We start from the raw sequence: 19,709 nt of genomic DNA, 5'->3' as shown, positions 1-19,709 counted from the left end.
GCACAGTCATATCACATTAAGGTTTATTTTCAACCTGAGCAGTCTCTAGGTTACTGAATTTTGGTTTGCCAAAGATGGATCCCCATGGGGAAGTTTTTGCACTGCGAAACTTTTCCAACATTCAAATCCTGTGATTTTAATCTGAGTCCATGCTGTTTACATTACACAACACTCTTTTTCAATGTTGCTCAAGTTAAAAGGTGGTACAGGGGTTACCCCCGCAAACGCCGATATGACAGATGACATAAATGAGGAAAGCAGATTCAGAACAGGAGGGGACCCTGGCACTTTGAGAAGTCCATGCCTGATCTGGAGTGGGCAGCTGCTCCTTGGCGTAAGCCAATTGTTGCTGCACAGAATTGCGGACAGTGTTGCCAGACAAGGCAGAGAAGCAGATTTCTGTTCACACAGAAATCTCTGTCCTTAAAAATGTTGACAACTAACACAAACAGCTTAGAAATACTGGAGTTGGCATATTGGGAGGATAAGGAATCATCCAATTGAACTGGCATTTTATGATGCAGGAATGGCAGGGAAACGCTGAAGGGTAAAGGGCAACTTCATGAGAACCTTGACTGTCACACTCAGGGAGCTTACCAATTGTCTTTTACTGTCTGAGTAATCACCAAAGGATTTAAGAAAAAAAGGGACAAGATTAGAAAGGCATTTTAAAAAGATCACCTTGGCAGTTGATGGGGGCAGGGCTGAGGGTAGGATGATGACTTAGAAGTCTACTAATTAGCTAAGGGTAAAAGAAAGACAAAGGCCTACTTGTTCTTTCTCCTACCAGACTGTAAACTCCAAGATAGCAGGGCCCCATCTGTCTTGTTCTTGCTGTCCCTCCAGCATTAAGCACAAAGCATGCTGAATAAACATTTGTTTAAAGAATGAATGAAAGGGAGGGAGAAGAGGTTAAGAGGCACTTAGGAGAACTGGGTTTAAGAGTAAACTGGCTCTGGTAGAGCAGAGTTAATAACGGTGAGAGCGGTCTGGGTGTTGGTACCGGGGTACTCAATTAAGAGATCATACACACAGGCTTCAAAAAAGGACATTAGCTCTTCTCCTGGCCTCTTCAGTCCACAAAGGGGAAAATGACAAATACCTTCAAGATTCAAGGAAAAAATTAAGCGAAAATTTAGGGACAAGCATTTCTGTCCGTCCCTAGGCCCAGTATTCTCAAAGCATACAGCAAGAGGGAATTAACCTCAACCTCCACCCCGCGACGATTCCTTTTTGGGTGGGGAGTAAACCGTTGACCTCGTAGTCTGGGCCTGGCGCCTGGAGCCTAAGCTGAAAACGCAGCAACCGGGTAGCTGGCCGGCCCAACCCCAGCCATCGCTCTGTCCTCCCGGGTCCCGGACGTCCCTTTTCTTGACCCCCGCAGGTTCGCCCCCTCCTCTCCCACCTCCTCTTTCCTCTCCTCGCCCCCACTTCCGTCGCTCCAACCGCCTGGACCCCCAGCCAGGCCCGCCGCTCTCCCTCCTCCCTCGGTCAGCGCCCCTCCCGGGCGGCCGTAAGAACCCCGTGCCCTGCTCGCCCAATGAGGAGACGGCGCTGGGGCGGGAGGGACTCGGGCCGGAGCGGAAGTGGTGACCGGAACGGAAGTGGAGCTGCCGCCACCGCCGCCGCGGATTCCGGAGCCGGGGTAGCTGTGCCTCCGCTGCCAGTGCCGCCGCTGCCGCCGCCGTCGCTGCCTCCTGAGGAGTGGGCTTGGGAAGGAAGCTGTCTGTGCTCGGAGCTTCGCTCGCAACAGTCTTCGCCTCCTGCAGCTCTCCCACGGTGAGTGCGGCGCAGGGTCCGCCCGGGCCCCCAGGGGCCCAAGCTCGAAGCTTCCCACCGGCGGCGGGAGCGACGACGCGGAAGACCCGGTGGATGGGCCCCGGGAGGCAGGGGCGCGCGGCTTCCTGGGCTCCGCGCGGCGGCCTGCGACGCGGGCCTGGCCGAGCCGCGGCCCCTCCCTGCTTCCGGGGCCGGGCCCTTAGCTCTGGGAGAGGCCCGTGCCGCCCTAGCTTCCTTCGGCTCTGCGGGCAGGCGGGGTGCGGCTCGGTACCCGGCCCGAAGGAACGTTCAGCTGCGGAGCGCGGACCCTCCCTCACTACCCAGCTTCGATCATCGCGTGACCTCTCCCCTCTCTGCGCTTTGGGCGGCGAACACCGACCCCTTCAGCCTTGTCTTCCCTGCTCCTTGCTTTCCGGTTTACAAAAATTATAACTTAAATCTGACGCGAGCGAGTTCTCGAGACCCAGTGCCGCGGCTTGGCTCCCCCTGGATAGGTTAGGGGTTTAACCTTGGGAGAGAGCAGAGGGAAAACCCCCTCCCACTTTGCAGTAAAGCCTTTTCATCATTCGCTGGTTTGGGAGCCTGGCAGGACCCGACGTTCCCTGGGAAGTACGAGTGGTTTGAATCAAGAAAATGCATTTGTTGGAACCGGTTAATGAGTCAGGCCGACTCCCCAGGAAAGAAATGTCTGAGGCTGGTAATCGGAGTGTTTTCTCACGGTATTTACCGTCATTTAATGCCAGAGTCTTTTGTGTTCTCGCCCAAAATTCCCCCATACTGTGTTAGCACGTTTTTAGGACTGAAATTTGCCTAGTGGCCTCCCTTAACGGTGGGGAAGAGGAGGGAATGATTTGGGCCCCTCTTCTTCAGAAGATGAGTACATCTGTCTATTGCAAATGGAGAACTCGCATGTAATGGGGTTTTCAAAGGCGGCAGTATTGGTGAGACAATTCGCCAACCTTCCTAAAAATGCATGTCTCCTGTCCTTGCCTTCACTGCTTTTTTCTCTTTGGTAAGCCTATAGACAGTATCAGGCTCTGATTTTTACTTCCCTTGTGTGGAAGATGGAATTTGGCAAGGTGATACTATTGAACATAAAAAATCGGGTGGCCATTGGACCCAAAACAGAAAGACAAAGCCCTTTCAAGAATATGAAAATTGCACTGCTCTCTGTCTGAGTTGTTCATAGGCATCCACACATGTGTGCAGATAATACAACTGGACATGTGGCTGCTCAGCTTTTTTCATTTTCTTGGTAGAAACTTTTATGTATAAATATTAATCGGTTCCTGGTGATTTTCTTATGTACTGCTTCCAGTGCATCCCATTTCTTATTTAGGAATACCTCAGTTGTGTGGGCCCTCATTTTTCTTGGGTCTACAGACGTTGCAGCACACAGGATGGTGAGGGTGAAACCTGTCAGTTTTACTCCACCCAAGGTGAAATTTTAGATCTGGTCTTCAAAATGGAAGGCTAATAATCCAGTAGTAGCTGCTGAATTATTTTCCTAGCTTCTCTTAGTGAGATAACAAACCATTCACCCATATTACAGATGGAGTTTTTATAAGAAATGAAGTGATTTGGCCTAGACCATACACCTAGTTTTTAGATCGAATGTCTTCATTCATCAGAAGCAAATATTTATGGCCTGTCAGCGTTCCCATCATGCAGTGCCTGTGTTATATTGAAGCCATTTTAGATTTGGAGCTGAAGAGATGAGGGAGGCGACCTCCATGAAAACAAGTTGAGCAAATTCCCATGATGCTAGTTCCCAAGGCAGCATCTCCAGAGATTTGGGCCATTGCAAAAAGTGCATTTTGCCCATTTGGCTGTGGATACAGAATCAGAAAGAGCACTGGATTTGGAGTCAGATGAATTGACTCAGGTCTTGCAGCATTTTTCGCTGTGTGATCTTCAGTGTGTTAACCTCTGGTTCTTAGTTTATCTGCAGAGTGAGGCCTTTTCATAAACTGTAAATTATTAAATATATGCTTTTGATTTTGTTTTTTATCAGAGTTAACTAGTAATGGCTTTCTTTTTTTCTTCAGTTCCATTTTGATGAGACTCATCCCTGTTTTGTGTGCATGTTACTGTAAAAGAAGTGATATATTATTGCAGAACTTCATTTTGTATATAGCATCTCTAGTCTTTCTGAGCCTGTTTTCTCATCTGTACAGTGCAAATGGTAATAGTCTTTGTTGTGTTGTTGTGACAAAATAATTAAAATAAGTATCAGGGATATAGTAGGTATTGAATAAATGTTATTTTATCAAATTCATGGATATAGAGATTACATAGATGAAACATAACATATAAGCCATATAGCGTAGACATACAAAATCTGTCCTTTTGTGATTTAATCACCAACTGAGCAGGTAGGACCAGGCAGTTAGTCTGGAGTCATAAGTTACTACTACCATTGCTTACTATGTGCCAGGCATAGTTCTAAGCACTTCATGCATATTAAGAAGTGTACGTAACAACCAGTGATAGTTAAGTAGCTTAGTTAGTGGCATCAAACTAAGCAGTTTTCCTTTAAATGAAGATAAGCTAGAGAGTGAACTAAAATGTCCTTGTAAAGGGATTTTAAATTCTTTGGTTTCTACATTTTTCTTGGGGGAGGTGACAGTTCACACTGGGGGCAAAAGTTTAGTTACAAAGTAGTTATATAATTAGAACCTTCTTGGTCTCTACATATGATATTCTAGTAGTAATCTAATATGTCAGTATGGAGAAATTTTCAACAGTTGGAGCTGGATTTGGAGGGAATTTTTCTAAGGGGAATACTTAGGAAAAATAGACTGATGTAGTACTTTCTATTTTGGGATATGTGTGCTAAAAGCCAATCGTCTTTCTGCTTTTTCTGCTCAAAGATCTTCTAATACAGGCATAGTTATGTGTTTCTGATATGTACTTACAATGGGGTGAGATGGATTGATGGCCTTAAGAGAACAGGTCATTCCCAGCAGACTAGTGAGATGACTTTTTTTCTTTAATCTGGCCAGTCCCTATACTTGTTAGTTTATTTCATTGTTTTCCCTAAGGGACCCAACAATAAAAGTTACTTCTGAATGGCTGTGACCAGGTCAGAGGTTGGAGGCTACAAGAAGGTAAGATAAAGAGCTCTGGCCATTGTTACTGTTTTTCTACAAATCTCACCTTAAAGCTTATTTGACAGTCTGATGAGATTTTGGCATAATTAACTTGGCATAATTTAATTTCTTAATTTTATTTTTATTCTTAAAAGTAACCTGAGGCCAGTTCTAAAGCTCACTGTAATAACTTTGTATGATTCTTTGAAAATTTGTCCCTTCTGTCTTCCTTAATCCATATTTTCCTAATGAGAATCATAATTGGTCTCTATGAGATAGTGAAGCATAGAGAGAGCATGTACTGGGTGTAGCAGCGTGACCTGGGTATCTAGAAAATGGGACAATGACACCTACCTCATAGGATACTTAGGATTAAATAAGTTGATATGAACCCTGAAGTGCTTTGCACATTTAGGCGGACCATAAACGATGGGTAGTTTTGTTGTTATTTACTAAACCATAAACCAGCCAGCTAGTATGACTTTTTGTGTGGCCAACAGATTGGATTTTATAATAGAGGAGGTGGACAGAAAGTATACCAAGGACTTGTTGAAACTCAGTTTGAATCTATAAGTATATAACAATTGGTAGCTGAAAAACATTAGAAAGTGTGGTATTATCTCCTGATTGGAGCTGAGATAACTTTTCAAAAAGTGGTCTAAGACAAAGTATAAATATAATCTGTATTTTATAGGTCACATGTAGTCTACTTACCTCTGTTCACATAGGAAATAACAGCTTTGTTCACTTTAAAAGAGTGCATCAATTGATCAAATAGTTTCCTGTTCAGTGTAGCAGGTGTTGTGCTACACATTGGGTGCCAGAGATGAAAGTCTGGCTTCCTACCTTAAGCTCACAATCCAGTGTGGGAGTCAATGAAGACATTATGGCAAACTATGATTAGTGTTACTTTAGAAATAGGCTTAGGTGAGTTAACATGTGCCTTTATTTTAACGACCTTTGAAGAAAGCCATCTAGATTTAAAAGAAATGATGTATGTAGTAAGTGTCCCTTCACTTTCTGCCCATTTGTTTGTTAGACTTGTGTGGAATATAGTGTGCCTGCCATTTGAGTGCTTGCAGTGTGCAGACCTGTGCTAAATGTTTTGCATCATAAACTAATTTACTCTTTGCAAGAACTTTATTAAGTAAATTTGCCTGTCTTGGGCACAAGAAAACTGAGGTTAAAGAGGCTGGGTGTCCTATGGAGTTCGTGTGTAGTACTGGTAAATTGGACTGGATCACTCCATTTTGTTGGTGAGCACAAAATTTTTGAACCTTGTTCACAAGATTGACCGGTTGGGCTGTCTTTATGGGTCAGAGGTAGCTATTGTCTATTTGGATTGATCACTTAGAGCCTAGAGATCAATTTGTCATATCTGCCTTGGAGTCACATGGTATGGCCTTGGGCATGTCATTCAACACCTCCATTTTTGAGGTTTAATTTTGGCTAATGGGACAAAATTAACAACTCAACAACTGAAATGAAAGAGGGAAAGGATTTTGAGATAGAAGGGCAGTTTCTTTCCTTCCACAATTCAGTGTTTGCCGGACATCAATGCCAGTGACTTTGTATTTCAGACATGCTGTATTTCATTTTCTAGCAAAGAGCCAGTGAATATTTGAATGGAATTAAGTTTACTACAGGGCTCTGAATTTTGTGTGTAGAGTGGGTGTTTTTCAGTGAGTAGTTTTCCTTAATAGCCGAGTTGTTAACGCTTTCTGGGTTACACCCCCTAACCACCTGATCCCTCTGACTATCTCAGTCCCTCACGAAGTAGCATAGTGTCTGTCTTTCCTTGAGCCGAGTGACTCCAAAATTCTGACTTTGACTTTATGGTGCTGTGGGAGCTCTCTCTGGAATGGTACATCTGTGGATACTGTTCAGAATTTGCTATCAGTTCTTGCCCCCTGGAAACTGGAGCTAGATTTTTAAGATTCTCCTGTCAATTTCCTTTCTCCAGATTCGTAACTGTTCTCATTTCTTTATCTACTTTGGCCTTTGATTTCTATTTCATTTAGAAAAACATATATGAACTTTATTCATACATCCATGTTTCCTTTCCCTACCTGGAGTTCCCTTTTTTGCTCTGATAAAGAACCCCTCTAATTCAAAAAACCAATTAGGACCCAGCCACTTTTAAATTAAACCTCTTCCCTCTAATTCTAGCTGGGTGCTGCTTCTAGGAAAAGCTTTATAACCTTAAATGTGTGCTTTCTCCTCCTGTTCCTATTGTGGAAGTTTCAGCTCTCTGAAGGGAGGATCACCTATTGTAATTGCATTTCTTTTGAACTCCTGGAAGAGTTCATAGAGTGCTAGTTGCTTTATCATTGCAGTTATTTCAACACACATTCAATTATATGTATACATTTTTGTGAAGTAGCTGAAGAGTAAGAATATGTCCATTATTGAGCCTTTTGCTCCAGCTAGCATTCTCCAGGCACTATGTGTACATCATCTTATTGGTAGCTATTAATGTCTCCTCTTAATGTTTGATGAAACTGAGATTCAGATAAATTATTTTAAAAATCGTCCTAATTTCTCTTTAGAAGTCCGGATATGTTGTATATAGGGCTTGCCTAAAAACAGCACCCCTTCATATATGTTTAGTATTAGAGCTGCCATAATCCTGACACAAAATAGATCATGGAATCCTCATTTAAAATTTCTAGCAAGTTATTAAACTCAATTGAAGTCTGTATTTTATAATTGAGCGTGTTCTTTTCCTTGAAAACAAAACATAGCTGAAAATTAATACTTCTAAAGGCCACATTTCACATTTTGATCCTTCCTTTGCAATGCTTTTTTAAAAAATATGGATTAGCAGTGGATTGCTATTTTTATTTTTTCCCTCCTTATCCTTTGATGTCTGCTTCTGGCCACTGGGAAAATGACCTCTCAGTATTCTGACCCTGGCCAGAAGAATAGCCCTTAGGCAAAGGATTGAGTTAGAAGGGGTTTCACAGATTCTCTTTGCTTCAGCAGTTACTGTCTGATATAGGTATACAGACCCCCATTATATGTATCTCTTTAATCTTTCTACTACATTAAATCCCTTCTTTTGATGGCCCTGTAATCTTGACCAACTATCTTTTTAACTACTTCCCTGTTGAATATTTAGATAGTTTCCAAATTTTCACTAAGCTGTTGGTGATTTAATCAGCAAATGCTGCCCAGTCCTCTGAAGTGCTGCATCTAATGGCTTAGAATAGACAGATATCCATCATTATCGTGTGGCTGTGCTTGAGAAGTCCTGTTCTGAGCCACGTCCATACTGTCCTGATCTACACCCTAAACACAGAATCTCTTGGCCCACGGCAGGGTCAGTCCTCTTGTCAGCCTCTACTAAGTTTGGCTGTGCTGATATCTTGACTCTGCTGTTAAACCTGGCCCTGATGATGAGACTGCAATCTTTTAAGGCTTTTTAGGAGGTGACAAAGTCTCTCTTGCTGTTATTTTTCTTGACAGGCCTTGGTTCAAAGTCTCAGAAGAAAAGTGGTCCTGATTATAAACCATCACTACTTGGCATCTCTAGCAAATTCGACTAGAAACTGATGACTGAAAGTGTCAAAGTTAACATGTGTGTCCATTTTGAGGACATTGAGGGTGTGGAGTTTTATCTAGGAATGTTAACATTATAATATTCACTTTCTGTACAAGATTAATCTAGATTTGCTTTTCCTTCTCATAGGTTGTAGACTTAAAATCCAAGCTCACATTGTAGGCTAAAGCAGTGATGTGTAGGTACTGAATAGAAGTACTTCCAGTGTGTTTTGTACTATGCATTCTTTAAAAAAGATGTCCACATTTACTGTTCTTTAATTCCCTGCCCCTTCTCTTCACAGCATCTCTCCTGAGGTAGATGCTCTTACCTTCAGTTTATAGATTGGAAGACTGAGATTGAATCAGCCAAGTGGCTTTGTAAAACACATCCCACCCTTACACATAGTACTGTTGCCTTGTTGCCATACCACATATAGGTAGCCTCTCTTTTTTTTACTCTCCCAGTAATAATATATTGAAAAAACTTACAGATAACTTATTTGAGCACTAATTTTGTGCTTGGCGCAATTTTAGGCATTAAATGAAAAATGTGAACCTTTCCTTTGAGGACCTAATGCACATGAAACTGTAAATGGTGTACTTCCCATCATTTCTTCCATAGAACATGTAAAATGTAGGCATAAAGAAGTTCCAGACTGTGTAATAGGCTGTAAGTGTATTTGGATTCATAGGCAGGATGGGTCAGCTGATCTGTGGGGGCTGAGTGTTAGATGTTTTCTCACCCTAGACAGATGGATTGACTTTGCATAGGCAGGAAGTAAATAGGAGAGCATTCTAGATGAAGGGAACTACAAAAGTAGTTAACATATTTGAGCCTGACATTTATGGGTCTTCAGTGATGTCCAGCCAGAGAGAAAGGACATGTTAGAAAATGGTGAGAAAGCCTGACAGGCACAGAGGAGCCAAATTATGTACTTTGAAACTGGGTTGAGTTTATATTTGAGGGAGTAGCCCAAAGAGAGTCATTTACAGTTATTGAGTGTAAGGGTGGAGGCTGGCTAATAGTGATTTTGATGTAGCGTGCAGAAGTACAAGGAATGAGGCCTACATGTAATGAGGATTTGATGTGCTTGTGAAGAACAGGCGCTTTGAAGTATTTGGGAAGATAGATAGGAAAGTCTTCACTTAACGGGAGGAAATCTGATTCTACTATTGGCAGTAGGCACCTTTAAAGTATTTCCATCAGGAAGTGACTGACGAGAGTCCCTTAAAGTATCATCAGTCATCTTAAAGAATGGATTTGATAGCAGTGACAGGAAGGGGGCTAAAGATAGTGAGAGACTGAGACTAGGGAAAGCCTTGAGACTAGGGAAGGAGTGGACAAGAGGTTTGTTGTAGATGCAGAAATAGGAACAATTTCATTTCTGTGTTGTCTGCTGCCTGCCTCCAAACTGCTGGGTGTTGTGTAACCCATTTCCTGTTGAAATTGGTCTAGCTGCTTGAAAGTCCATGTTATATAAGCCAGAAGTTATGTAAGCAGTGGGCATCAGGACATTAGCTATGGATTTGTTTGTAAGTTGTTTTGTGTGTGGGCGTAATTTAAAAATTCTAAACAGATAAATGTATTTTTTAAGTCATGTTTTCAGTCTTACTGTGCTGTGATGGTTCTCAGTCTCTAGGAGCTCTTGTGGTTATCCCAAAGAAGCTTGCAATAGTTGGCCCCAAACCGGAAAGGCTGCATTTTATTTTTTGAAACAGGGCTTGTCTATTTGGGAGGACCCAAAGAGTAGTTGGGATTCTTGAGAGGTGTGATTTAACTTTTAATGTTTGGGAAGGGGAGAAGGTTGGGGGGCTAAATTGGGAGGTCTAGTAGGGCCAGAGTTTCGTGGTATCCTTTAGCAGTGTTGATCCTTTGTATTTCTCTCTTACTCACAGTACTGCATGAGATGGCCCACCTCTGAATTGGCTTTTGGCCAGTACTTGGTTAATTGGAATCTTTCCTAGATAAAATTGCACAGGTGCTGTTTATGAACTTTGGAGGGGGCTCCTAAGTGACTGCTAACTTTGAATTAGTTTTCTAGTCTGTAGACTAGGAAATTTCTATAGCTTGCCGAAAGTTGGCTTCTCTCTGCTTCTCACTTTTAGGAATGAAGTAGGCTTATTTAATGATGGGGATATTGCCCTGATCTGAAAGACTTGATGGTCACAAAAGTTGGACATACTGAGAGAGTATATAATTTTAAGATGATGAATAGTGTATTTTTGATGTACTTGTTTTATTAGAGTATAGTAGCTTGTGTGGTGGTAACAGCCCCAGCATCTTAATGGCTTAACCCAGCAGAAGTTCTTTTCTTTTTCACCCCGCATGTCCAGTGCAGGTCTGCGGGAGTCTGTGCTGCACAGTCCCTTTGGGACTTGGGCTATAGCAACAACTGTTTTGTGACAGCACCATCTAGGACACATGGCCTCCTGGGTGGCAGCAGTAAGAGAAGATGCCTGTTGAACCACACATAAGCTTTTTGCAGTTTCAACCTGGAAGTAGCATCATTTGTTCATATTTTCCATTGAACAGAACTAACCATATGGACCTTCCTGAGTACAGGGGGTTGCTGAGAAATGTAGGAGAGCAAATGGACTGTTTTGTGAGGATTATTTTCTTTGTTACAGTCTTGTTCTACTGATGTGTGGGTGAAGATGTCAGATGGATCAAGGTGTGACTTACTTCACTGAGTGTTGCCTTAGAATTAGCCTTACACAGGACACAGCTCTGAATACGATTGAAACTATAAGTGGTAGGAAGAAAATTTGTAGTTCTCAACTAGAGAATCAACTGTTTCTGAATTGTCTAGATTTGGGTTATATCTTATCATTGTGCTCCATCTAATAGAACCTTTCTATGTGGTAGGGGCCTCTCTTGTAGAAGTTCTCCCTTGAAAACAAATGACTACTAAGGCTTTTTGTGAGTGGGGGCTATACTTCCTTTGCTATTTTAAAATTACTGATCATTTTCAGTCTTAAATTGTGATGCCATGTATATGTTTTAGACATACTGATATTCTTACTACTGTCTAAAGTGGTATTTCATCTTTTTAGACCCTACTATGTAGTGTATTTTTACACTGTGCTGTAGATGAACATACTGAAATTTAAACCAACAGTACATAAAACTATTACTGATTAATAGATAATTTTTTTAGCTACATGTTATTAAAAAATTACTGCACTCTATAAAGTATGATTATTATAGTAGGGAATGGACTGAGTTAAATAATTGAAGAAGTAAGTATTCATTGACTGGTGTACAAACAAAGGGTTTGATAAACAGAAGTCAGTAAGATTTTTGTCTATTTCAGAAAAAGTTTTAAATAAACTTAATTATGGTTCATAGTTCTTGCTGTGCATCTTGTTGAATACAGTCGTATCTCTTGCAACCTATACCATGCACAAAGTTAGTGCCTGGTATTTGTATATAATGCTTGAACTTTTCAAAGCGCTCCTACAGAGATTAATTCATGTTTCTCACAGTGGCCCTGTGGACAGTTAGTAGTGTTCCTATTCTCCTGTAAGGAAACTGAAGCTCTCAGGTTAAGTGATTTGACCAAGGTTGTGCCACTTGTAAGCAGCAGAGCTAGTACTAGAAAGAGCCAAATCTACCTGCCTTTAATTTATGCTTTTGTCTCCAGTGTATCTGTGTAACAAAGTCAGCAAACTGCTGAAGATATGAAAATGGCTCTTCTTTTTTAGGTACCAACTGCTTAATGGACCCTGCCAAGCATAACATTTAAAGTTACTATCTTTTGGTTTAAGGATGATTGAGGCAAATGTCACACTTAAGGTATTTTTCCCATATTATGTGAAAAAACAGATTTGGGCAAACCCAGACGATTCTTGGAGGAAGCAAAGGACATGTATTTAGCATAAGCTTCTAAAGAAATAATTACTAAGCAGTTTCCATGTGTTGAGGAGGCAAATTAGGGTAGTGGAAGAAAACAAAAGCCTTGAGAGACAGAAGCTTGAACTGGAATTCTGTCTCTACCATCTCCTAGCATTGTTGCACTGGGCATATCACTTGCCTTCCCTGAACTTCCATTTCTTCACCCCAAAAAAGGGGTGAACGTATCTGCCTTGTGGGACTTTGGGGAAAAGTAACTGACCAAAATAATAAAAAGACCTTCCCTGTAGGTGCTCATAGTCAATACTGTTGAGAGCATAGATGTTTCACATTCAGTTATATTTCTTCCCAGATGGGTTGGAAGAAGATTCACCATGTGCATTTCCTGAAGCCTGACATTTGCTCTTTCTTTCTTTTGCTCTTGCTTTTGTTTTAGGGAATGACCATGGATAAAAGTGAGCTGGTTCAGAAAGCCAAGCTCGCCGAGCAGGCCGAGCGCTATGATGACATGGCTGCGGCCATGAAGGCAGTCACAGAACAGGGGCACGAACTCTCCAACGAAGAGAGGAATCTGCTCTCCGTGGCCTACAAGAATGTGGTAGGGGCCCGCCGTTCTTCCTGGCGAGTCATCTCCAGCATTGAACAAAAAACAGAGAGGAATGAGAAGAAGCAGCAGCTGGGCAGAGAGTACCGTGAGAAGATCGAGGCAGAGCTGCAGGACATCTGCAGTGATGTTCTGGTGAGGGGCCCGTGTTTCTCTCTGAAACAGTCACTTCCAAATAGCATTGATTTAATGTACAAATGCAAACTCTCAATGCAAACTCTTCACCTGAGAGAAAGGTGCCTGAATATACTGGAAAGCTGCAAGCCATTGGCAACTGCTTTTTAAGCATATGATACGATTCTTCTCACTTCTTACTTGATCATAGAAGTTGCTCATCAGTTATGGGGTGTTTCCTTTCCCTTCAAAAAGACTTGTGAAAAACAGGAACATTTAGTGAACATCCCTCCATCTTTTCTTTAGAAGTTGAAGCCAGATAGGCAGGATTTTAGATAGATGCAAGCACAGATAGGCTCTTCTGTATGTTAGTGTGCGTGGTGATTCTCTTCAGTGGGGAAGACTGGAGCAGAAGTTGAGCTGCCTTGCAGCCTCTCCCGTCAGCTGCAGTGTGACGTGCTGTTTGTGTCTGCGAGTTAGCCGTGTTGGTCAGTTGGGGCCTGTAGTCCAGAGCCAAATCAGAAGTGATGTGGGGATTGTCCTGTGCCTTGTATAAGCCTTAGATGATTAGTCTCTAACTCCTTTCACTCAGGCCACAACCTGGGGTTGGATGGGAGGGGTGCATATCCTAGAGCAAGTCGTGATCATACTGCCTTTCCCTCACATCCTGAGCCCACTGGGAACTTTCTTTTTCTTCCAGGTGAAATCAGGTAAAAATGAACGGTGAGGGCTGCTTTGAAGGGAAAAGGAATTCACACTTGTGGATCTACCTCCTCCCCTGCTGGCTGCCTCTCCGAGTCACTGCCCATGACACCTTTCTTTTGAAAACCAGTACAAAGCTTGTCAGCCATCAGGCAGTACTTCTCATCCCTAACCCATAAGGAGTTCCACCCTGTCTGTCTGCAGAGAATATTAAAATGACTACTGCCCCTTGCATCTGATCACTCTGATTGATTTAAATCCCCTTATAACTAAGCTTTTGCATTGAGCTGCTTTTTTTGTTAGACTCGTGGTGTAAGAGTATCATGGCTAAATTTGTTGCCTGTTGGTAATTTGGGGGTTTGTTAATGGTGCGCTAATTCCTGAATGTTAGGTACATCTGGTATTCAGATGAAGTATGGCATGCATTCCAAGGGCAAGAAAGTTCCATAATTCCTGAAATGTAGACCAGCTTTTAAGAGCATCTGAAAGAATGTGAAGAAAAGCATGGTACTTACTGCCTCTTAACCAGTTTTTCAGGATGCCACATTCTAAAACAACTCTTCGAAAATATTGCTCTGTATACGAAGCTTGGACTCCTTCAGAACTGCTTTTGTTGTAAGCATAAATGTTTAAAGGAATTTATTATTAATAATAGTATTAGCTACTTTTTGAGTGCTTACTACGTGCCAGGCACGTGTTCAGTGCCTTATTTATATTAGCTCATTTATCCTCGTAACTACCCTAGAAGGTGGCTGTTACGCTCCCCCATTGTGTAGCTAAGGATGGGTCAGGCTGATGAGGCCATTTGTCCAGGGTCATACAGATAGTGGCAGAGGAGGGATTTCTACCCAGGTCCGATTGATTCTAAACTTAGTTTTCAGCAGTTTTGCTCTGTTGTCACTTTTTTCCTCCCAAAATGGAAAGTTTTTTTTTTCCTGTAATTACAAAAGTAATACAAGGTTTGTTGTTTTTTAAACAAAAGAACAGGGCAAAAGAATATAAATAAGAAAGTAGAAATCACTTCTAATCCTATTATCTAGAGAACCATTGTTAACATATTGTTAAATATCCTTCTAGACTTTTCCCTTACATATTTGTGTGCGTGTACACATGTACATCTTAATGATAAAATAGAATTCATGTGGTATTTATAATCTGCTTTTTTTCCCCACTCAGACTTCTGAGAACTTTTCCATATTATCAGTGTAGTTGTGCATCATCATTTTTAAGGCCTCCATGGCATCCCATTGTCTCTTGTACTTTAATCAACCCTTTATGGATGGTCAGAGTGATTTTTAACAGAAGAATACAGGATCTGCTGTTATGACCTGGGCTAAAACCCATTTAAAAGCTTTGGATGGAAAATGTTTTTTTAAATCTTCAAAAAAATTATTTAGAAGTGGTAGTGTGTATCTTGAATCTCAAATGTAGTTTTAACATCTTGTAAATAATAATTCCAGATTCTTAACAGAGTGTGGATAATTTTTTAGGAGCTGTTGGACAAATACCTTATTCCCAATGCTACACAACCAGAAAGTAAGGTGTTCTACTTGAAAATGAAAGGAGATTATTTTAGATATCTTTCTGAGGTGGCATCTGGAGACAGTAAACAAAGTAAGTCACTTTTTCTTTTCTTTTTTCTTTTTTTCTTAAAGAAATTTCATCAGTAGTGGAGCCAGTCTTCTGTCATAATTTAACAGTTTTTGCTTTTGTCTGTTCTTCATAGACACTAACACAGTTCTCAGGATTTAAGGGGGAATATAGAGGGCTTTGCAAGCCTGGGTCAGTAGTGCACTGACACAGATCTTCACCTTCAAGATGATTGAGTAGCTCTTTTTAGAGGTGCCACTTTAAAATGTTTGACAGCATGAAACCACCATTTCTTTTATCACATACATGTATTATTGTGGTGGTGATAATTATAGCCTTTTCTTGATTTAAAGTGCCTACTATGTACCAAGTGTTTTAGAATCTCATTTATTCCTCACACAACCTTAAGAATTTCAGGTGGGACTGGCCTAAAGCATTTCATTGGGAAGGTACAGTAGGAATTCAGGACTCTATCTACTTTGCCTCCTGACATACATCCTTTGCTACATATGAATCTGTTGTAAGTAAAAAATAATAATAATAATAATAATAATAATTTCGGGTGGGAATCTGTCCATTTTTCTAATAAGGAAACTAAGGCTTCTCTGTATGTTTCACTTACTCCGAGCTACACATCTATAGTAAAAGTTGGGATTTCAGGTTGGGGTCTATTGACTTGAAAGTCCATGATCTTTCCACCAGAGCAAATTGTTACCGCATTCTGTCTTATTAAGGTTATTTCTGTATTTCTTAATTGCTTTAGTTGACTTTATCATACTCTTTTTGCTTTCCTCCAAAACATTTAATATAGTACTGGCTTAGAATAAACATTTAACAAATGATTGTTAAAGGGTGGAGAGACTGAGTCCTCATTTGATAAGCCATTAGTCCAACCCAGTTTGGTACAATAATTTGATAGTGCTCCAGTGTATGATGCAAGCTACAAAAGAACTCAACCTTTTTATTTCTTACAGCCACTGTGTCAAACTCCCAGCAGGCTTACCAGGAAGCATTTGAAATTAGTAAGAAAGAAATGCAGCCTACACACCCAATTCGACTTGGGCTGGCACTTAATTTCTCAGTCTTTTACTATGAGATTCTAAACTCCCCTGAAAAGGCTTGCAGCCTGGCAAAAACGGTGAGAAAGGTCATCCTCTGTGGCTTCTAATTACAGTGAAACAGTGCTTGTGCTTTTTTATAACTTTTTATTACCTGAACATAACTTGTTATTTTGGACTTTAAAGAATTACTGGGGGTGGGAATGTATCTTTCTTGAAGTAAGTACAGACATGTTACTTCGTAATTTCTTCTCAGCACCTCCTGCTGATTTGTTTTTGTTATTTGATACTGTTTTTTGGGGGGTGGGGTGGGGTTGTGGACAACTCAGGATGAAAGTCATTTGTTGTTTCTCGTCAAGCTTTGGGCTCTAAGCCCCCATTACATATATTCCTTGTACTAAGATTTGAATTTATGGCTGTGTAAATGAAAGAAATCAGGCTGTTTTCTTTATGTGCCTGGTTACCACCTATCTTCTTTTGATACCCCAACTGCCTTTTCTGCATATTTTTGTAGTCTTTCAACATGCGCACACCGTTATTTACATTTTTATTTTGGGAGAAGTGTGTGAAATGAAGTCTTAAAAGTTCCATCACTTGATCGAATCAGACTTAGTGGTGTGAACTTCTATTCTCCCTTTATCCCCTCTATCCAGACCTTTTCAATTTTAGTGTGTGTTTTTTTTTGAAGGACTACTAGGAATGTCTTTGGTAATAAGAAGATTCTGTAAATTTGTGCTGGATTAACAGTAATATCTGCTGACTTATTAGGTACAGTAAAGTTCTTATCTAGGAATTTCATCCTTGTTTAGTGCTTTATAAACATGCATTAAATGTTTGCTGAAACAACTAGCAAACAAGGTAGTAAGAGCCTCAGTTCCCAAGGTGCTGTCCACAAAGAGCATATTCACTTGTTAGCAGAAAAAAATTGAGCTTAAACTCACTCCAAAGAACCTGTGAATTCTTTGCTAAAGGCTCTTTGTTTTTAGGCATTTGATGAGGCAATTGCTGAATTGGATACACTGAATGAAGAGTCTTACAAAGACAGCACCCTGATCATGCAGTTGCTTAGGGACAATCTCACTGTAAGTACTACTGATTTCAGTGGCTGCTTCTGGAGGTTTATTGTCTCAGTCCCATTCACCCACCTAATAATGCACTATTATTAGGTGAAACTCAAGAGGGGGTTTTACCCTGGAAGTATAGTTAAATTTTTAAATTTTTAACTGGTTATAAATGACTGATGAAGTGTTTGGTCCTTGTAGTTATCAGTGTCTACAGTAATACAGGAAGAATTTTAAACAATTGAGTGAGGTACAATGACAGACTGGGCCACCCCCTTGAGTAAAGTTTAGTAGCCCTACTTTGATTAAAGCTCTGTTTTTCTCTTGCAGCTGTGGACGTCAGAAAACCAGGGAGATGAAGGAGATGCTGGGGAGGGAGAGAACTAATGTCTATCGTGCTTCATGATCTGTTCAGTGTCACTCTGTACCCTCCACATCCATCCCTTTGTGCGATAAAAAAAAAAAAAAGTCGTATGTCGACTTTCGATTTTTCACAGCCTCAGCCTAGCAAAAATGGTCCATGGGATAAAGCTGGTATTTGTATCTAAAACTCAAGATTGGTCACATAAATGCCACGGCATTCTGAAGTTTTGATTTTGATTAACAGGATTACTGTGTGTTTAATTTTTTTTTTAACTGAACACTGTGATTATGGGGTTTTGTAACTTAACAGAACTCTTAACTGGTAGAAAAAGTAGACCCGAATTATGTGTAACTTTTTGGAAAGTTTAATCTGATATAAGAATAATCACTGAAACAGTTCCATTGTAAAGTTGTACAGAAAGTTATAGAAATTATATTGTGACGCTGGGACTTGGAGTGGGGCACCCCTTGGTTGGCATTCGAGTTCATGGTAGTTGATAGTAATTCTGCCTGTGTTCAGGGTTTATGGACACTTGCCAGTTTGGGCTGTTGCCACTCAAAAGTCCGTGACTGCAAAATGTCCATAGTGTCGTCCTCTGAGGAAACTCCAAGCCTGAGATTGAAGTTCTTTGTGGCAGATAACTGGGTCATAACACCACGAAAAGGCCCAGTGCTTGTATAACCCCGTGACTAAACCCCCTTAATTACAGCAATGTGTTACTGATAACATGTGCTTCAGGAGTGGGATCTGTTCTCATCACAACAGGCTAAAAAGTAAAAAGCCATGTATGTTATAACGGCCTTACCTGTTACCTGGATAATACCTTTAAAAATAGTGATCTGCAGAGATTGCCTTTCATTTGAGGAGTGCTTAGTCTTTGAGTTCTCCCTAGCTCGGGGCTTTTAAATTTTGAAATCTAAACATTCTTTCCCACTGTCCTTTTTGACATTGACTTTGGTTTTCTCTTCCTTCTTTAAATTTCTGTCCTGCTTCCTTACATTTTTTTCCTTTTGAATTTTATCTTTGTCTTTTGTTTTTAATACTGCATGGGCAGGGGTAGGGGGCCTGGAGGGGTGAGAGAACTAGTGAACACTGGTGAGCAGGCCTTGCTTCAAACAGTTGCAAAGAGCTTCAGCACCATAGCTCGGTCTACTTCCAGTTCTCAACACGGTTGCTCTTCAGTCATGCCAAGATCTGGATCAAAAAGGTATTTTTGAATGTCTATGATTTCTCCTGTACTGCAGCCCTGATAGTGCTTGTTAGTTCCTGTCACTGAATCTCCCACATGTACTCATCCAGCCAAGTTAACAGATACATTTAAACGAGACTATAATACAGGGAAGTTACAAGGGGAGAGTCAAGAACAGCCCAGCCTACCAGTCTCACAGTAGCCCTCTCAACCTTTACCATTACACGTAGCGGTAGTGTCCATCTGCTGAAATGAGAAAAGAGACGTTCATGCACTGATTTAAAACAAACCAAAAAATGAAAGAAAAAAAAAAACCCTCTCCTTTCTAGCTGAAAAAAAAAATGTGCAGTTAATCCTTGGCGCTTGAAAACGCAGTAGTGAATGTGGAACGAGCCTGTCTGTATATCTGGTAGCTCTTGCTTTGTTTCTCCTTACTGGTATTCTGCCTCACGTTTGCTTCTGTGATGGTTATATTGCATAGCAAGCACACCCGTGGTTGTGAAAATAGTATAGAAAAAATAGAAAAATCCCTGGTTATTAATGTACTGAATTTGTGTATGTCTTTTAAACATTTCTAGTTTCCACCTTACACAGAATAATCAGGAGAAGTGTAAAAATTCAAAAGTGAAATAAAAAATTTTATCAGTGCCTGCGAATTGTTCTTCTGATCACTTATATTTGGCCTTCTGCTCTTCCTTCAAAGCTTTGTTTCATCCTTCAGAACAAAAAATCAGGGTGTCATAAAGGGAAAAGAAACTAA

General features: G+C 40.9%; 1 protein-coding gene across 1 annotated transcript; it reads left to right on the top strand.

Annotated features, from left to right (window-relative positions):
• Positions 1-1,594: 1,594 nt before the first annotated feature.
• Positions 1,595-19,597, top strand: YWHAB (tyrosine 3-monooxygenase/tryptophan 5-monooxygenase activation protein beta). Its single transcript, XM_017662112.3, has 6 exons — positions 1,595-1,779; positions 12,704-13,006; positions 15,178-15,301; positions 16,252-16,415; positions 17,322-17,417; positions 17,727-19,597. The coding sequence occupies exons 2-6, from the start codon at positions 12,707-12,709 to the stop codon at positions 17,781-17,783; spliced, it is 741 nt and encodes a 246-aa protein (XP_017517601.1). The 5' UTR covers positions 1,595-1,779; positions 12,704-12,706; the 3' UTR covers positions 17,784-19,597.
• The last annotated feature ends 112 nt before the right edge of the window (positions 19,598-19,709 follow it).

Source organism: Manis javanica, chromosome 5, assembly GCF_040802235.1.
Source record: "Manis javanica isolate MJ-LG chromosome 5, MJ_LKY, whole genome shotgun sequence".
Lineage (NCBI taxonomy): Eukaryota > Metazoa > Chordata > Mammalia > Pholidota > Manidae > Manis > Manis javanica.
This window is presented reverse-complemented; position numbering and strand designations above follow the sequence as displayed.